General features: G+C 52.5%; 1 protein-coding gene across 1 annotated transcript; it reads left to right on the plus strand.

Annotated features, from left to right (window-relative positions):
- Positions 1-6,604: 6,604 nt before the first annotated feature.
- Positions 6,605-13,101, plus strand: PNPO (pyridoxamine 5'-phosphate oxidase). The gene is made up of 7 exons (XM_030840181.2): positions 6,605-6,876; positions 7,765-7,889; positions 8,981-9,080; positions 9,916-9,969; positions 10,222-10,350; positions 10,675-10,745; positions 10,967-13,101. Exons 1-7 carry the CDS (start codon positions 6,739-6,741, stop codon positions 11,133-11,135), a joined length of 786 nt encoding a protein of 261 aa, XP_030696041.1. The 5' UTR covers positions 6,605-6,738; the 3' UTR covers positions 11,136-13,101.
- The last annotated feature ends 2,183 nt before the right edge of the window (positions 13,102-15,284 follow it).

Below are 15,284 nucleotides of genomic sequence, written 5' to 3' on the forward strand. Positions count from 1 at the left end.
CCAGAGACTCAGATGAACAGCAGTGCCTTCCTTACCAGCAAGTGAATTCCTCCACTCAACTCTCCAACCCCTGGAGCAGGGCTTTGGCCTCAGAGCCCGTTAGTAAGAAGCTTAGGAGAGAAATCCAAAGGGACCTTGCCTCAGTCACTTCCAGAAGGCTAAAGAGTCTGGAGAAAACACAGTTCCCCAAGGTCCCTTCCCAGGGTGGAGGGCCAGGCCAGAACCCAGCTCTACCCGAGAGAGAACCCTGGCCCCAGTTTCTGTTCTTCTACTGTCCCTCACCCCAGCACCGCAGGGAAGGCAGCAGGCTGATTTTGGTTTTAGCAAGTGCTGCAGATCTGAAATTTTGGTGGGGATTTTTGGGGGTGGGCAGGGGTGGGACAGGGCTCATTAGGAGATCAGGGGTTGGGATGGTAGGCAGACTGCGATGGGACCCAGCTCAGTACCTGTGTTTACACCTAGCAGGAGCCTGAAGAGCATCTGAGCTGAAGGAAGAGGCAAGTTGTTCTCAAGCATATAGAGAACAGTACGTGCTTTTCTTGTAACAACAATGCCTCTTAATCAGCCTCGAAAGGACACAGCCAGGGTGGCTGTTCTGTGCAAGAGTGGCAAGGCTCGTTTAGAGCTATCAGTCTCCTTAACTGTGTTTCCTTTGTCACCAGCGCCTGCATTTTTGCAAGCAAACAGCTTGTCCTTAGAGCCAGTGCACCCTCACATCAGCTGAAGAAATAAAAAGGAGATGGATCTCAGATCACAGGTCCTCTGCCCCCATCACTTCTTTATTAACAGGCAGGGAGTCCCGTCCCAAGCATACTTAAGCCCTTTGGGTGATACCAGACCAACCACTGTCTCTACCCTGACATGGAAGCCTCCTAACCAGCCCAGCAGCCCCACTTCTCATTGCTGCACTGGCGGGAGGAGGAAGGCATGAGGTATATTTATCTACTCTCACGTGCAGATTGTGTGACTAGAAAACTGCCTTACTGTGTTCTTGATCGGGATTGGTGGGAGAAGGGGAATGTTAACAACTGACCTCTTTCTGCCACATGTTCCCCACCGGCTTTGCTCTCAGGCACAAAGAACTATCCTTTCCTGGGAACTGATTCCAAGTCATGTGCTTTATGCTTCAAGTGTGGAAACTGACCTGACTCCTTGGCATCCTTTGGAAATGAGGTGTCAGCCCTCAGCGGGCAGAACAGTGTGCTGGCACTCGGGATTTCCCTTCTCCAGTGAGACTCACGGGTTCAAAAGTTATGCCTGACCATCTCTGCCTCCCGTGGGATGCCTGAGTTAGAAAGGGAGCAGGAGGGCTTCCCTGGTGGCGCAGCGGTTGATAGTCTGCCTGCCAATGCAGGGGACGGGTTTGAGCCCTGGCCCGGGAAGATCCCACATGCTGTGGAGCAGCTGAGCCTGTGCACCACAACTACTGAGCCTGCGCTCTAGAGCCCGCGAGCCACAGCTACTGAGCCCATGTGCCACAACTGCTGCGGCCTGCGTGCCTAGAGCCCGTGCTCTGCAACAAGAGAAGCCACGACAGTGAAAAGTCTGGGCACCGCAATGAAGAGTAGCCCTCAGCTCACCACAACTGGAGAAAGCCCGCGCACAGCAACGAAGACCCAACACAGCCAAAATAAACAAATAAATTAATTAATTTAAAAAAAAAAAGGGAGCAGGAAAGTGTATTCTGCCTAGCACGGCTGTTGGCCTGGGGAGAGAACGGAGAGACCTGGTGGCAAATTAGCCCTCATCTGCTTTAATCCATCCCTTATTTACTGGAGTTGCAGGGGGTGGGGACTGTTGACACTGATGTGGCCCAAGCTCGCCCCAGGCCAGAGGCCTCCCCAGGACACCTGATTGGCCCTGGTTGAAAATCTGGGGGCAGGCTACTCCCAGCAGCTTGAGAGTGGGGGTCACACAGCCCGAGTTCCCTCCCCAGGGTCCTGTGCACCAAGGCCACCCCTCACCACCCCCTCCTGTCTGCTCAGTGATGGTCAGTGCTGCGGCTCATCCAGATACTAGGATTATGAGCCCGAAATAAAAGGGGGCTGGGGAAGACTCTCCCCTCCTGAAGGCACATCGGGCAAAGTACTTTTTTGTTGTCTAACTAAACCAGCAAATAGATCTCAGGCTTCCTTCAAACTACTCAGTCCATCTTGACAATCACCTTTGAGGCCCCACACTTGAGTTTAATGATGGGAGCTGCCTGCAGCATCTCAGGTCCCTGCACCCATCAGGGGCTCGTGGCTGAGGTCTAGATGGTGGTGGATTCCAGGGAACCTAACTTGGGGGTCAGACACTGCCTTGGGACAGAGACCTCCTGTCACCTGACCAAGGTCTCTGGGGCTGGGATGAAGCCACTAAAGGAACTGCAATAATCTCAGGACAGGTGGCAGTTGGGTTTCCTAGTGAAGAGGTCCTCGGGGAGTAGAAGAGCAGGAAGTGAGCCTGGGAGGATGGAATAAAGAAGAGGGGTGTGGGTGAAAAGAAAGCAAACCATGGAGGGAGAGGCAGAGAATCAGGGCTTGGAGGAGAGCGTCAAATACCTGCTAATCGGGATCGTGGCCAAGAGGAAATTAGAAACGACCACAGGTCAGGCCAAGAGGATTGACCAGGATTTCTTAAATGAAACTAAGGAACCGCCAGGTCATATCCTTTGGGCCTGCTGAGAACTCATCAGGCCTCCTCCCCCTGCCTGTGGCCCACTCTCTGATTAGCCAGTACCTGGGCTAAGAGAGATGACCCAGCCAACTCACCCTGGAAACCTTAACATCCCTCCAGCCAACAAAGACCCTCTTGGTGGCCCTGCTCCTACCAGGTGCCAAAAAACCCCAAGCCCCACTCACCAAGTTCAGAGAAGTTTAAGAAAAGCAGATTATGCATAAACATTACAGATTAGCATTTCCTGGCTGGGATTCTGAGAAGGAGCCAGGGAAATTAAGCAGTCCCTCCCACGAAGGAGCTTCTCAGGGGGAACACATATGAAAACAATGGGACAGATTCAGGGAGCAATCGGTGAGCACATGCAAAGGATTGTGTGAGGGGTTAACTCCATAACTGCAAGCAGGACAGTCGGGAAAGGGTCAGCCTCCCTGCATCCCCCTCTGGGTCACCTGATAACCATACTCAGGGCTCAGGCATCTGCTGGCAGAGCACCAAGTACCCACCTGTCTGTATGTCCTGAGGCTCCACACTGAGTTCACCCAAAGCTAGGCTGGAGAATTCCTGAGTTCTGGGCCCCCAGCACACCCCTTCTGGCCTGCTGTTGGTCCCCTGGAAAGCTGGGTGCTATACTTCAGGAGCATCTTTACCACTCTCCCAGGCCCCCTTCCCTTCCCAGACACTGTCATCCTCCCCCATGGCTTCAAGTGCCACCTTGGAGTTTCATGACACCTAAACCATCCCGTCAGCCCAGACCTCTCCCCCAGCTCCAGAATTGATTTTCCAACCCAACCGAATGTGGCTGTCCCATAAATCCTCCCACTCAACAGGTCTGATGGCGACTTCATCTCTCCCTTAAGCCTCTCCTCCAACATTCCCCTACTTCAATGAACAGCACCGCCCATGTCGCCTAAAGCCATCCTGCTGAGTCAAATCCCTCCTCTCCACCCCACACCCCCCAAACTCAGGCATCAGGCTCTGACGCTTAGAGAGAACACAGCAGCGTCTTGCCCTCCTTCGCCTATCACCCACTCCGTCACCAGAGCCACATCCCAAAACAAAAATCCAATCACCAGGGGCTTCCCTGGTGGTGCAGTGGTTGAGAGTCCGCCTGCCGATGCAGGGGACACAGGTTTGTGCCCCGGTCCAGGAGGATCCCACATGCCGCGGAGCGGCTAGGCCTGTGAGCCATGGCCGCTGAGCCTGCGCGTCCGGAGCCTGTGCTCCGCAACGGGAGAGGCCACAGCAGTGAGAGGCCCATGTACTGCAAAAAAAAAAAAAAAAAAAAAATCCAATCACCAAGATGTAACTGAAATGTATAATTCAATCAAACAATTAGACTAAAAGGTGACTTAAGAACATAAATGCAAAAGCATCAGAAGAAAACAGGCAAGGCATAGCCCCCAAACTCACAGCCAGCCTTTTGTTGCATATTAAGAAACCGGGGTGCCTCTGTACAATGCAGTATTGCAACATAGCTTCTATTCACTGAAGACTCTCGATAAAAGATTAGTAACTTTACAAAGTTGGGTGTGGGGGCGGGGGGGGTGGGCAAAATGTTTAAGACAAAGCAGTACCAATAAAAAATTCATTTCTCCCAAGCAGACAAACCCCTTGCTGGGGTTGCAGCAGTAGCAACACAGCTAGTGGGCATGTTTCCCCTCTGGTTTGCACTGTGGGGCTGCTTTGTGATCTAGACACCAAATCCCACTATGCAGAAAAGCACAATACAAGCCTACTTATTATCTTCAAGATGAAGGAGCAAATATAAAAAGGCAACCAGTTGCAAACTTCCTCACCAACAGCCAAGGATGGAAGAGGCTGTCAGAATCTAGAGTTTTTCTCTCTACCTGGCCTTAAAAAACCAGGAATTAGACACCCTGGTTTGACAGCAGCACAGGATAAAAACTTAGAATAGTTGTCTAAAGCCTAGTCCTTGCTACCTACCTGATCTTCAGCAGGCACCGAGCCCCTGACTACTTGCCTGGTCTGTTTTCTCACTACCTAGCTACAGCAGCATCACACTCGAGTTGCTCCCTCTTCCTGGCATGCCTGTTCCATTGTCCATCTGGAGAACCCTTACTCATTAAGACAAATCAAATGTCTGCTCCCTTTATGAAGGCTTTACTGACTGTGTGACTTCTGGAGACCACTTCCTCCTTTTTGCTCCCCCTTACCTTGCAGAAACATCTGTTAAAATTCCTATAACTCCTTAGCTTACAGATCTGCCTCCCACTGTAGACTATAAGCCCCTCGTGGGCAGGAACCATGCATCTTCATCTTCATATTTTCAGACATAGCTCAGTGCCTGGTCCAAAAGAAGTCTTTAACACATGTCTACCCCACTATACCGAGCCCTTGGCTTTTAATTTTTAAGCAAACCATTCAAATGATCCTAGTCTTGGTACCCCAGAATCTTGGGTCCAGGGTAGCATAGCCCAAGCAGGGCTAAGAGTGTAGCTGCATGAACAAAATCATCTGAGCTGAAGGGTACTAATCACTGCTTACCCAGGTTCAAGTGCAGGGCCTTGGGAGGAGGGGAGCAATGTTCATATGTGGAAAGACAACTTCAACAAGAAAGAAAGCCCAGTCAACTCTCTCTCGACTGTGTTGACAGAGAAAAATGATGGCAACACAAAAACTTTGTACCAGCGGAGGATCCATAGATCAACATCGTTAAGCCCTGAGACATGTATTATTTCTTTGCAGCAAATTTGTCTTCCAGATTCTATTTGGCTCAAGCTATGTGCACATAATAAAGGATGATAGGTATCTAATGTTGGGCTTAATGAAGCTTGGCTGTAATGCAGACACCTGGGCAGGGCAGGAAGTTTCCCTTACCTGGCACAGTCCTGGGGGGCCTGCCTAGGTGGCTCCTGCAGCTCCCCTTCCTGATGTTGGTGGAAACCAGGACTACACAAAGGCCTTAACCCAAGGCTGCCCCAGCCCGGTCAAAGCTGGAATGGGCACTGGCAGGTGTCCTATTTCTCAGCCCTGAGTCCACAGCCTGCAAGTGACTTTTGCATAGCCACCTGCTCCCCTGTGCCCTCCTTTATGGCTGGCACTGACCTGGAAGCTACACTCCAGCTACCTAGAAAGGGCAAAATGTGAAAAAGGGGAAACGACAAAGATGGGGGTGGCCCGGGAGAGGTGGGGCAATCTTTCCATCTACCAGAACACTGGCTAGTGTGAACTCTGCTGCAACCACAAAAGGGGAAACCATGAGGAAAGGGAGCAGCATGCTCTGACCCAGGTTATAGCAATGAGGCTGGAGAGAGAGGATTCCGAGTTGGAAGATGGTTCTGGTCTGGGATGGCTTGATCCCAAATTTCCCTCTTCCCCTTTCTCATTCAGCCATCTGCTTTCTTACCATAGTCTTGGTAAGACTGCTCCTCCCCAGACCCCAGAGTACCTCCCCATACTCACACACTATACAGTACCTATCCCGTGAGATCCACAAGTCATTTGCAACCTGTCCCACTCTTGAACGCCAATTTCTCCCTCCCACCAGATCGCCCCTTTCTGTGTCTCCACATCACCTTGCCTCCGAGTCTGGCCCCTAATTCCGTTTTCCATTTGTCCTTTCCTGGCACCAGCCTCCTCCGACGGGTACTTTCTGCACTAAGCTGGCCTTCAGGCACCTGCTAGGGGCCGGCCCCTTGATACTGACTACTCCCCTCAAGCCCCCAGCGGCTCATTCCCCGTCCCCGGCCAGGACCGCTTCATTTCCTATACCTTTAACAAACTCCACGTGCGTGTTAACGGCGGTGACAGCATTTCCTTGCCTCTCTGCTCCCGCCCCCGGAGGCGCCGTCCATTGGCTGCAGGGTTCCTCCGTTCTTGCTCTAATTGGCCTCGCTCTTGGAAAACTCTGACCAATGGCATCTCCGCGCCCGGCTCCCTCCACCAACCCTGGCTTCCTATTGGCTCCCATTGGCTCGGAGGACTTGGGGCCTGTGGGCCTGGCTCGGCAACTGGCAAGTTCTTCCTTGCCGGCGTAGATTCCCGGGCTAAGAAACTGGTTCCGAACCCAACGGAACCCAGCGCGGAGCGACGCCGGGTCACGTGGCCTGCGGCCCCATGACGTTCGGGCTACGGGGCGTCATCGTGACCTTCGGGCGACCCGCCGAGTGGCCCCGCTGCCTCCGCCACCTGTGCAGTCGCGGTGCTGTCATGGACCTGGGACCGATGCGCAAGAGTTACCGCGGGGACCGAGAGGTGCCGCCGCCCCGCAGGGCCTCCGCAGGGGCGGGGGCACAGGGGATCCGAGTCATCTCCGGAGCGGAGGGGAATGGGAGGGATAACCTGGGGTTTCTGGTCCACCCCTTGGGGCTCGGGGTCACCTCCGTGGGAGAAGGGGGTTCAAAGACAATCAAGGGGGAAGGTGTTCCGGGGAAACGAGGATGAAGGTGGACTCCAGAGGCAGCTTGTCTTAGGGGCTCAGGGCGCGCACTCGGGGGTCTGCCTGGATATCCTGCAGGTCGCTCCGCGCACCCCTTGGGCGGTTTACTCACCTCCCTGGGCCTCTGTTTCCTCACCTGTGAAGTGATAGTACTGACCTCACGGGGATATTATGGACTTTGATATTTGAAAAGTGCCTAGAACAGTGATAATTAGCTTATACATGTTTGATAAGTAAGTAACACGTGGGGTAGGAGGGCTGTTTTACGCAGGAGGGGAGGAGAAAGCTCCTGGCTCTTACTGCCTTTTCCCTCCTCAGGAGAGAAACCAAGAGAATTATTTTGGAATTTGGGCCCAGGGCCTGGTTACCAAATCTGATTGCATGTGAGCATTTCCAGAAATGCATGTTAAACATGCAAGTTTTCATTAAACCTCAGACCTACTGAATGAGAATTTACAGGGTGGAGCCCAGGAATCTGTCTTATTTTTTAGGCTCCCCAGGTGATAGGTTTGACACCCATGACATGAAACCCTGATTTGTCCATCAGTAGGTGTGGGACCTATTCACCTTTTCGTGTTTTTTGTTATGAGATAGTTGTTATGAGGACTAAATGAGTTAATATTTGAAAAGTGCCTAGAACAGAGCCACGTACACAGTATGCACTACATGTGTTTGTTAAATGAAATAAAACTCTCCCTTCCCAGGCATTTGAGGAGACTCAGCTGACCTCCCTGAACCCCATGAAGCAGTTTGCTGCCTGGTTTGAGGAGGCTGTTCAGTGTCCTGACATAGGGGAAGCCAATGCCATGTGTCTTGCTACCTGTACAAGGTAGGCACAGCTGTGGGCCCTTCTGAAGGTGGGTACAGATCAAGTAGGAAACTTAGGAAGCTCTCAATTTGATGGATGACAACTTTATGATTCTAGTTGTGTTATTAACATGCTGTGTGGCCTCAGGCAAGTAACTTGTCCTCTCTGGACCTCAGTGTCCTTACCTCTAAACCAAAGATTAGACTTTACTCAATTCCATTTCAATGATAAAATGTAGTGCCTCATTCATCTCTGCCCTCGATGCACCCACCCCCCAATACACACACCTTTGTCTCCTGCATCTCCCGGTCTCCCCAGTTCCCATCTGCTCTTTGAGAGGCAGATCTCCTGGAACCTCTCCATAAAGCCCTCTTCCTCTCTTGAAATCTAGCGCAGTGCTTGTTTGTGTCATTCATTTGACAATCCATCATAAACCCCTTGAGACATCTCTTATATTAGCCTCTTATTCAACTCTGCTTGTCCCCCACTCACTAAAGCACAAGGCCTTGAAGGCAGGGCTCTTGTACTGTGCCCCCAGATATCCCCCAGAGCTAGTTTGCTTGGGCCACCATAACAAAGTACCACAGACTGGGGGGGCTTAAACAACAGAGATTTATTTTCTCACAGTTCCGGAGGCTAGAAGTCCAAGGTCAAGGTGCTGTCAGAGTTGGTTTCTAGTGAGGCCTCTCTTCCTGGCTTACAGATGGACACCTTTTTTGCTGTGTCCTCACATGGCCTTCCCTTTGTGTGTGCAGGGAGAGAGGGCTCTGGTGTCTCTTCCTCTTCTTATAAGGACACCAGGCCTGCTAGATTAGAGTCCCACTCTTATGACCTCATTTAACCTTAATTATCTCCCTAAAGGCCCTGCCTGCAAATATAGTCACATTGCGGGTTAGGGCTTCAAAACTGAATTTTAGGGGAACCCAGTTCGGTCCATTACAGAGCCCTAGGCAATGGTGTCATACTGCACCTCCAGGACAAATTCCCATGGGCAAGTGGGAATGGGCAGCCTGAGTGCACAGACAGTGCAGAATCAGGGGGTACAGGTGTAGGGGTGCTCAGACATCCTGTGGGGAGCGGCTCTGACCACGGTGCTCTGTTCTTTGCCACAGAGATGGGAAACCGTCCGCCCGCATGGTGCTGCTGAAGGGCTTTGGCAAGGATGGCTTCCGCTTCTTCACTAACTTCGAGAGTCGAAAGGGACAAGAGCTGGTGAGGGTTCACGGTAAATCCTTCCTGGGCCTGCAGGGTCCAGCCCTGGCTCATTGGTCACCTTCTCATGCCATAGCTGCCCCAACCCACTTGCCGGCTGTGCCCAGGCACCATCCCGCCTGCGGGCCTTTGCACTTGCCCTTCTCTCTGCCGTGGATGAGTGCTCTCTGTAGGCACCCCTACCTCCCTATGTTTACCTGAGTAGCTCCTGTTCCTTTGGGTCCAGCCCCCACGTTACCTCCTCAGGAAAGCCTTCTGGACTCCCAGGCTGAGTCAGCCCCTTGCACTGTTTGCAGTCATTATAGCTGGCAACTTTCCTTGCTGCCATTTTTTTAGTTTCTAACCATGCATGTATTTGTGGGATTATGTGATTAATGTTTGTGTCCTCTGGTAAACCGTAAGCTCCTTGGGGTCAGAGGCTGCATCTGTGGTATCTCTGTTATACCCCCAGCACCTGTCCCGGTGTTGAGCACAGAGTTGGCACTTCGTATGCATTCAATTTGTGAATCCAAAATGAGTGCCCTTCCCTGAGTCCAGTGCAGCCAAACATACATTTCTGAGGATTTGCAAATCTATGGGTGAGAGAAATGGCAAGCGTCACTTTGGAGTCCCTCTGGCCCATTTACCGTGTGAACCTGGGCACGTGACTTAACCTCTCTGAGCCTGTCTCCACACCTGTAAAAGTTGGCCTACCTTTGAGGATTTAAAAATGAGACGTTACAGTAAATGCATCAGCAGTGGGCCTGTGCGATGCAGACTCCCTGCCTTCCCCCCATGCTGGAGGCATCCTCACTTCTGTCCTGATGACTGTCTGTGGATTCTATTTCCTTTCCAGGACTCTAATCCCTTTGCTTCCCTTGTCTTCTACTGGGAGCCCCTAAACCGTCAGGTGAGTGTGCATTCCTGGGACAGACTGGGGTGGGCAGGGGTGGGAAGGGCCTGAGTTTATGAATGAACCTGGTGAGGGTGCCCAGGCTGGGCAAACATCCTGCCTTTCAAACGGCTCTCACTTAGCTGGGCTAGCTGGAGTCAGGCGTGACGGGGCAGTGGATAAAGAGAAGAACAGAGAGGACTGGGGCCTCTACTGGTTGGGGGGGCAGGTGGAACGGAATGCCGTCTAACCAGGACCATCCCTGTGCAGGTGCGAGTGGAGGGTCCCGTGAAGAAGCTGCCCGAGGAGGAGGCCGAGTGCTACTTCCACTCCCGCCCCAAGAGCAGCCAGATTGGGGCTGTGGTCAGTCACCAGAGTTCCGTGATCCCTGATCGGGAGGTGAGTGGGGCTTCTCCTTAGTCCTCTGGGTGGTAGTGCTTTGGCTCAGCCCCAGAGGCTGTCCCCAGGGGATGCCAGGGCCCTCTCTCTCCAGCAAAGTGAAATGGATGGTCTCCCTGGGGGACGTGGATTTGGCGAGCAGGGAACAGGCCTCCTGTATCTGTCTGACCCTCCCGTTGGACTGTGCCCCTAGAGGCCAGAGGCCAGCCGGGTTTGCGCACCAGTGTCCCCAGCACCTGGCACAAGAGCACATGCTCAGTAAGTGGTGATTAAGTGAATCACTGACTGGGTCTGGCCCTTCCTCCATCTCCTTCCCCTGGACAGTATCTGAGAAAGAAAAATGAGGAACTGGAGCAACTCTACCAGGAACAAGAGGTGCCGAAGCCAAAATACTGGTGAGTGATACCTGGTGGTCGTCTAGAAAGGGACACTGGGACCCTCGTGCTTACTTAAAGCCACCCTGTCCGTGGAATTACAGATCTCCTCCTTCCTGGCAACCCTTGTTTGATGCACGCCAGCAACTCCCTTCACGGGGCGCTGGGATGGCGCGGAGGGTGGTGGGGTTGCCTGGCTGGACAAACGCGCAGAGCACCGAAGCCTCTGCTTCTCCTTGTAGGGGTGGCTACACCCTGTACCCCCAAGTAATGGAGTTCTGGCAAGGCCAAACCAACCGCCTGCATGACCGGATCGCTTTTCGACGGGGCCTACCGACAGGAGACTCCCCCTTGGGGCCCATGACCCACCGAGGGGAGGAAGACTGGCTCTATGAGAGACTTGCACCCTGACTCCCAATCTGCTGGCGCTGACTGGAGCTGGGATCCGTGCTAAGAGAGGGTATGGGATCAGGAGCCAGGCCCTTCTAAACTCAATGCATTTCCCTTCCCACCTCTTATATTCAGGGCCCTTCAGAGAGTTCTCTGTAGTCAGCTGGTCTAGTGGAGTCTAACAGTGGCATGGACGATCACAAATGTAAAATAATCCCATAATTATTCTTGACCTTAACTATGATTTATTGGAATAGCTCCCTCTAGGGGTAGCATCTGGTGTGATTCCCTTTTCTGGTGACAGGGCCTGGGCCCACCGCAGCCTTGTCTGTTATCACGTGACAGTCGTACCGGCCAAAGCCCGTTGGTCCCAGCAGAAGCACCTGAGCCAATCTAGCCAATTGTTTTTTCTCGTCACCAATTTGAAATTTGAAACGGAGGGACTCAGAGCATAGGAGTGTCTGTAGCCAAGTCAATAATGGCCGCCTAGAAGCAACGGCCTCTGGGTGCTGCTCTTGCAACTCCCTCAGCAGTCCCTGGACCCCTCCTTCCTGTGTCTGGGCTGTGCAATTCCTCCTCCTACCTCAGAAAACCCATTATCTCTTTACAAAAAAAAAAATCTTTTTTTTCTGCTTAAACTGGCCATTATCTATTTGTGTTGCTTGCAATGAAAAGTACCTTAACTATCTCATTTACTAATAGGATATTTTTATACCAGTTAACCCAACTGATAGCTGCCTTCCATTAGCACAGCAATGTGGAAAAGAGACTGAATTTATTCTCTGTAGCTCCAAAGGACCCACAGGTGGAAGCTGCACAGAAGTACATTTCATCTCAATATGGGAAGAGATTTCAAACAATTGGGGCTGCCTAGGAGGGTGTAGGTTAGGTAATGAGGGTTCTGTCACTGTCAGACAGGAGTTTTGTAGAAGGGACTTGTGCTGGTACCTACGTATCAGGAAGCTTTTCATCAAGCTTTACTTTCCATATTTGGTTATAAAAACTATATGTATGTGAAATACATATATACATACATTTATATGTATTTTACTTTCCAGGTATAAAATTAAATAATAGAAATTATACTTTTCTGACACTCACACATCCTTTTACCCCCACCCCCACCCCCAACTGATGATGACTCCTAGATCACTGGTTTTCATCCTCACTGGAATTACCGAGGAGCTTTAAAAACACTGGTGCCCAGACCCACCCTCAGAGATGATCTGACCAGTGTGAGTGCAGCCCGGACTTGGGGAAGGTTAAAAGGTCCTCGGGGAATTCTGTGCAGCCGAGGTTGAGACCCCCCAGTAGTAGATGCCTGCTACTTGCAGTGTGGTCCACAGGCCAGCAGCAGCAGCATCACTTGGGAGCCCAGCCCAGACCCACTGAATCTCACTCAGCTTTCAACAAGACCACCCCCGCCCCCAGGTGACCCAATGCACTAGCCTCAACTTCTAAAGCAACCACCTCCCACCCTCACAATTGGATTCTTCAGTCACCCTTGGCCGAGGCCTGTGCTGAGCTGTAGTATTTGCTTTCCTCGAGCCCAAGTCTGGTGACCAGGGACAACCTGGGTGAGTGGCCTACAGGCTTCGGAGAGGAGCCAGGCTGGGCAAATGTTTGCTGTGACTAAGCCGGGTTCAGAGAACTGACTATTTGTACACATTGGCCCTGAGCTTGCTACCCTGTAAACTGCTTCATTCCACTGCATGGGCGTGTGCTTCCGTGTCTGTTACTGACTCCGTCCTCCAAGGGCGGCCCTCTGGGTGTTGGCCCCCCTTAAGCCTGGGTGCAGGAAGGCACAACAGTAATCCTGTGGCCACCTGCGGGAGAGGGTGCTGGGGTGCCCTTCCCTACCGTGTCCTGTTTGCATTGTTGGGGGCTGTGTATCCCCCCTGCTTTGGGCCTGGTCTCAGCTGTTCCTCTCCTCTGTCTGACAATCACTGTGCCGAGTCTATAATAAAAGCTCGTCAGCCACGCATGATATTAATGTTCAATCGAGCCCAGTCTCGTCCCCGCCCCCCAGGATAGAGGGGAGTTGGGGAATTAAGCAACTCCTCCCAACTGGCTTCTCCCCTCTGGGAGGTTGGGCGTCCAGCAGGGGGAGCCCGAAGCCCAGGGTTGGCCCCTCCCGGGCAGCGCAGGCCAGTTCTGGTCGGCCCTCCCTGCTCCCCCTTTCCCCCTTGCCACCCCTGGGTCTTGTCCCAGTGAAACTGTGGTCGATAACCCACAGCCTCTCCCGGCTCCCGCACGTATCTGCACCCTCGCTTCCTCCTCCTCCTGCCCCGGCCTCGTGAACACTTGCAGCCGCCTTGGCTCTGACTCCCTGGGCAGCCAGATCTCCCTTTGGCTTTTAGTACCTCCCCCCACCCCCATTCATCCATCCCCCAGCTTAGGGATATATGTGGAGTTTCCCTGGAAGATTCCGCGGACATCACTTTGGGCCGTGGAGTGGGGTGGCAAGCATGGGGCAGGGGGGCCTGCAGACTTTCTCACCTAAGAGGGATGGTGGTGCATGCATTGCCAGCATGAGATAGAACCACGGGTCAGTGGCCCAGGGCCCAACCTCACCCCCCCCCTTGCCTCAGGGAACCTCAGGATGGCTGAAGTGGCAGGTCCCTACCATCTGGGGTCACAGGGGACACTCACCTTTGAAGCTGGTTGACTTTCCCTCACTGGTTCCAGGGTCTGGGCAGCCCCATCGGATGGTGCTTGCCGTCCAGGATCCCGAGGCCCAGGCATAACCCCACCTCCCCTTCTGCAGAAGGTGACTGTGCTCCTTTCCTTGTTCTGAGCCTCAGTTTCCCTTCCCTAAGCAGATAAAAATCAAGTGTGGAAGGGGCTGTGTGGTGCAGCAGTCATGTGCACAGCTCTGGCCTCCGTCCCAGCTCGGCCACTGCAAGCCCTGACCTAGGGCTAGTGACTTGACCTCTCTAAGCCTCAGCTAATGCACCTGGAAAAGTGGAAAACAGCGATACTGATAGCACCTGTGCTGAGTTAAAGGAGGACCCTTGTGGAGGACTTGTCACAGCGCCTAGCCTGTCAGAAGCCCTCTGTGAGTGTCAGCTGCTAACCCTAGGCAGAGCTGCAGCCCTGGGAAAGTCAGCTCCTCCATGGGAGGCCTTATGGGCTGAGTGATTGATGGGACCCTAGAAAGTTCCATGTGGTGGGGAGGGATACGGGAAGAGGCTTTGGGGAAGGCAGCACCTGAGCCCGCCTTCCCTCCCTCTGGCCCCTGGTCTCCCACACTCATCCTCAGAGTTCCCTGTGGCCTGGGTGAGGCCACCTAACAAAGGCACCCTTGTACAGGTCTGTTTGTTTTGGTAAATTTCCTGAGTACCTCCCTGGGGTGGCCCAGTAGCCTGCGAGGAGCTGACCTGGAAGCCACAGAATCACATTGTTTAGTTGTCACCTTGGTCTCTCTCTGTTCCCACCATGAGCTCCAAAGATTTGGCCAATTTTTTCCAGTTCTCAGCTCCTGAGTCTGGACCTAACAGCATAGGGAGTAAGCTCTCTCCTTGTCCTTAAACGGTAGCTGTGGGCTATAGTGGAGTTCCTTCATAAAGGAAGGGGAAGGAAACCGATATTCACTGGGCACCTACTATAGGACTACTTATGGGCCACTTAATACTGACCACCCCCTGTGAAATAGGTATTATTACAGCCCCTTTTACAGAAGAGGAAACAGGCTCAGAGGAGGTGTTTTTTGTTATTGTTGCTGTTGCTGCTTTTTTTCTCTCTTTAATGTTCCCCCACATCACACAGCTACTAAGGGGGGAACCAGAATTTGCATCTGGATCCCAAACCAAACCACTGAGATTTGGGGATTGGTCACCAAAGGTCTACTCCATTCTCTTGGAGCCCCTGACAGCCTCTCTTGCTGAGGTGTAACTAGCGCCCTCCTTTACTCTCTTCATCAGATGCTAAAGATGGCTTGGTGGTGAAGTTAGTGACCCAGGTGCTACATTTTTACACCTGGGGACCCTTCCTGGTGCTTGAGAGGAATAGTTCGAACACAAAGTAAAAAAGAGTAAAGGCATGAAAAACAGCATCTCAGTAAATGCAAGACAAGAGCATAAACAGGTTCTCTGCTTCTGCAGCATTGTTTATTACACAAAGAGAAACCTACGAGGATTTTTTTAAACAAAATTCAAGGCTGCAGGACTC

Source organism: Globicephala melas, chromosome 20, assembly GCF_963455315.2.
Source record: "Globicephala melas chromosome 20, mGloMel1.2, whole genome shotgun sequence".
Lineage (NCBI taxonomy): Eukaryota > Metazoa > Chordata > Mammalia > Artiodactyla > Delphinidae > Globicephala > Globicephala melas.

Excerpts from the sequence above, each read along its gene's own strand:
- PNPO (XM_030840181.2), top strand. The coding sequence starts at position 6,739 with ATGACGTTCGGGCTACGGGGCGTCATCGTGACCTTCGGGCGACCCGCC. Across the intron at positions 6,877-7,764 it reads GTTACCGCGGGGACCGAGAG|GCATTTGAGGAGACTCAGCT; the intron begins GTGCCGCCGCCC and ends CTCCCTTCCCAG. Across the intron at positions 10,351-10,674 it reads CCGTGATCCCTGATCGGGAG|TATCTGAGAAAGAAAAATGA; the intron begins GTGAGTGGGGCT and ends TCCCCTGGACAG.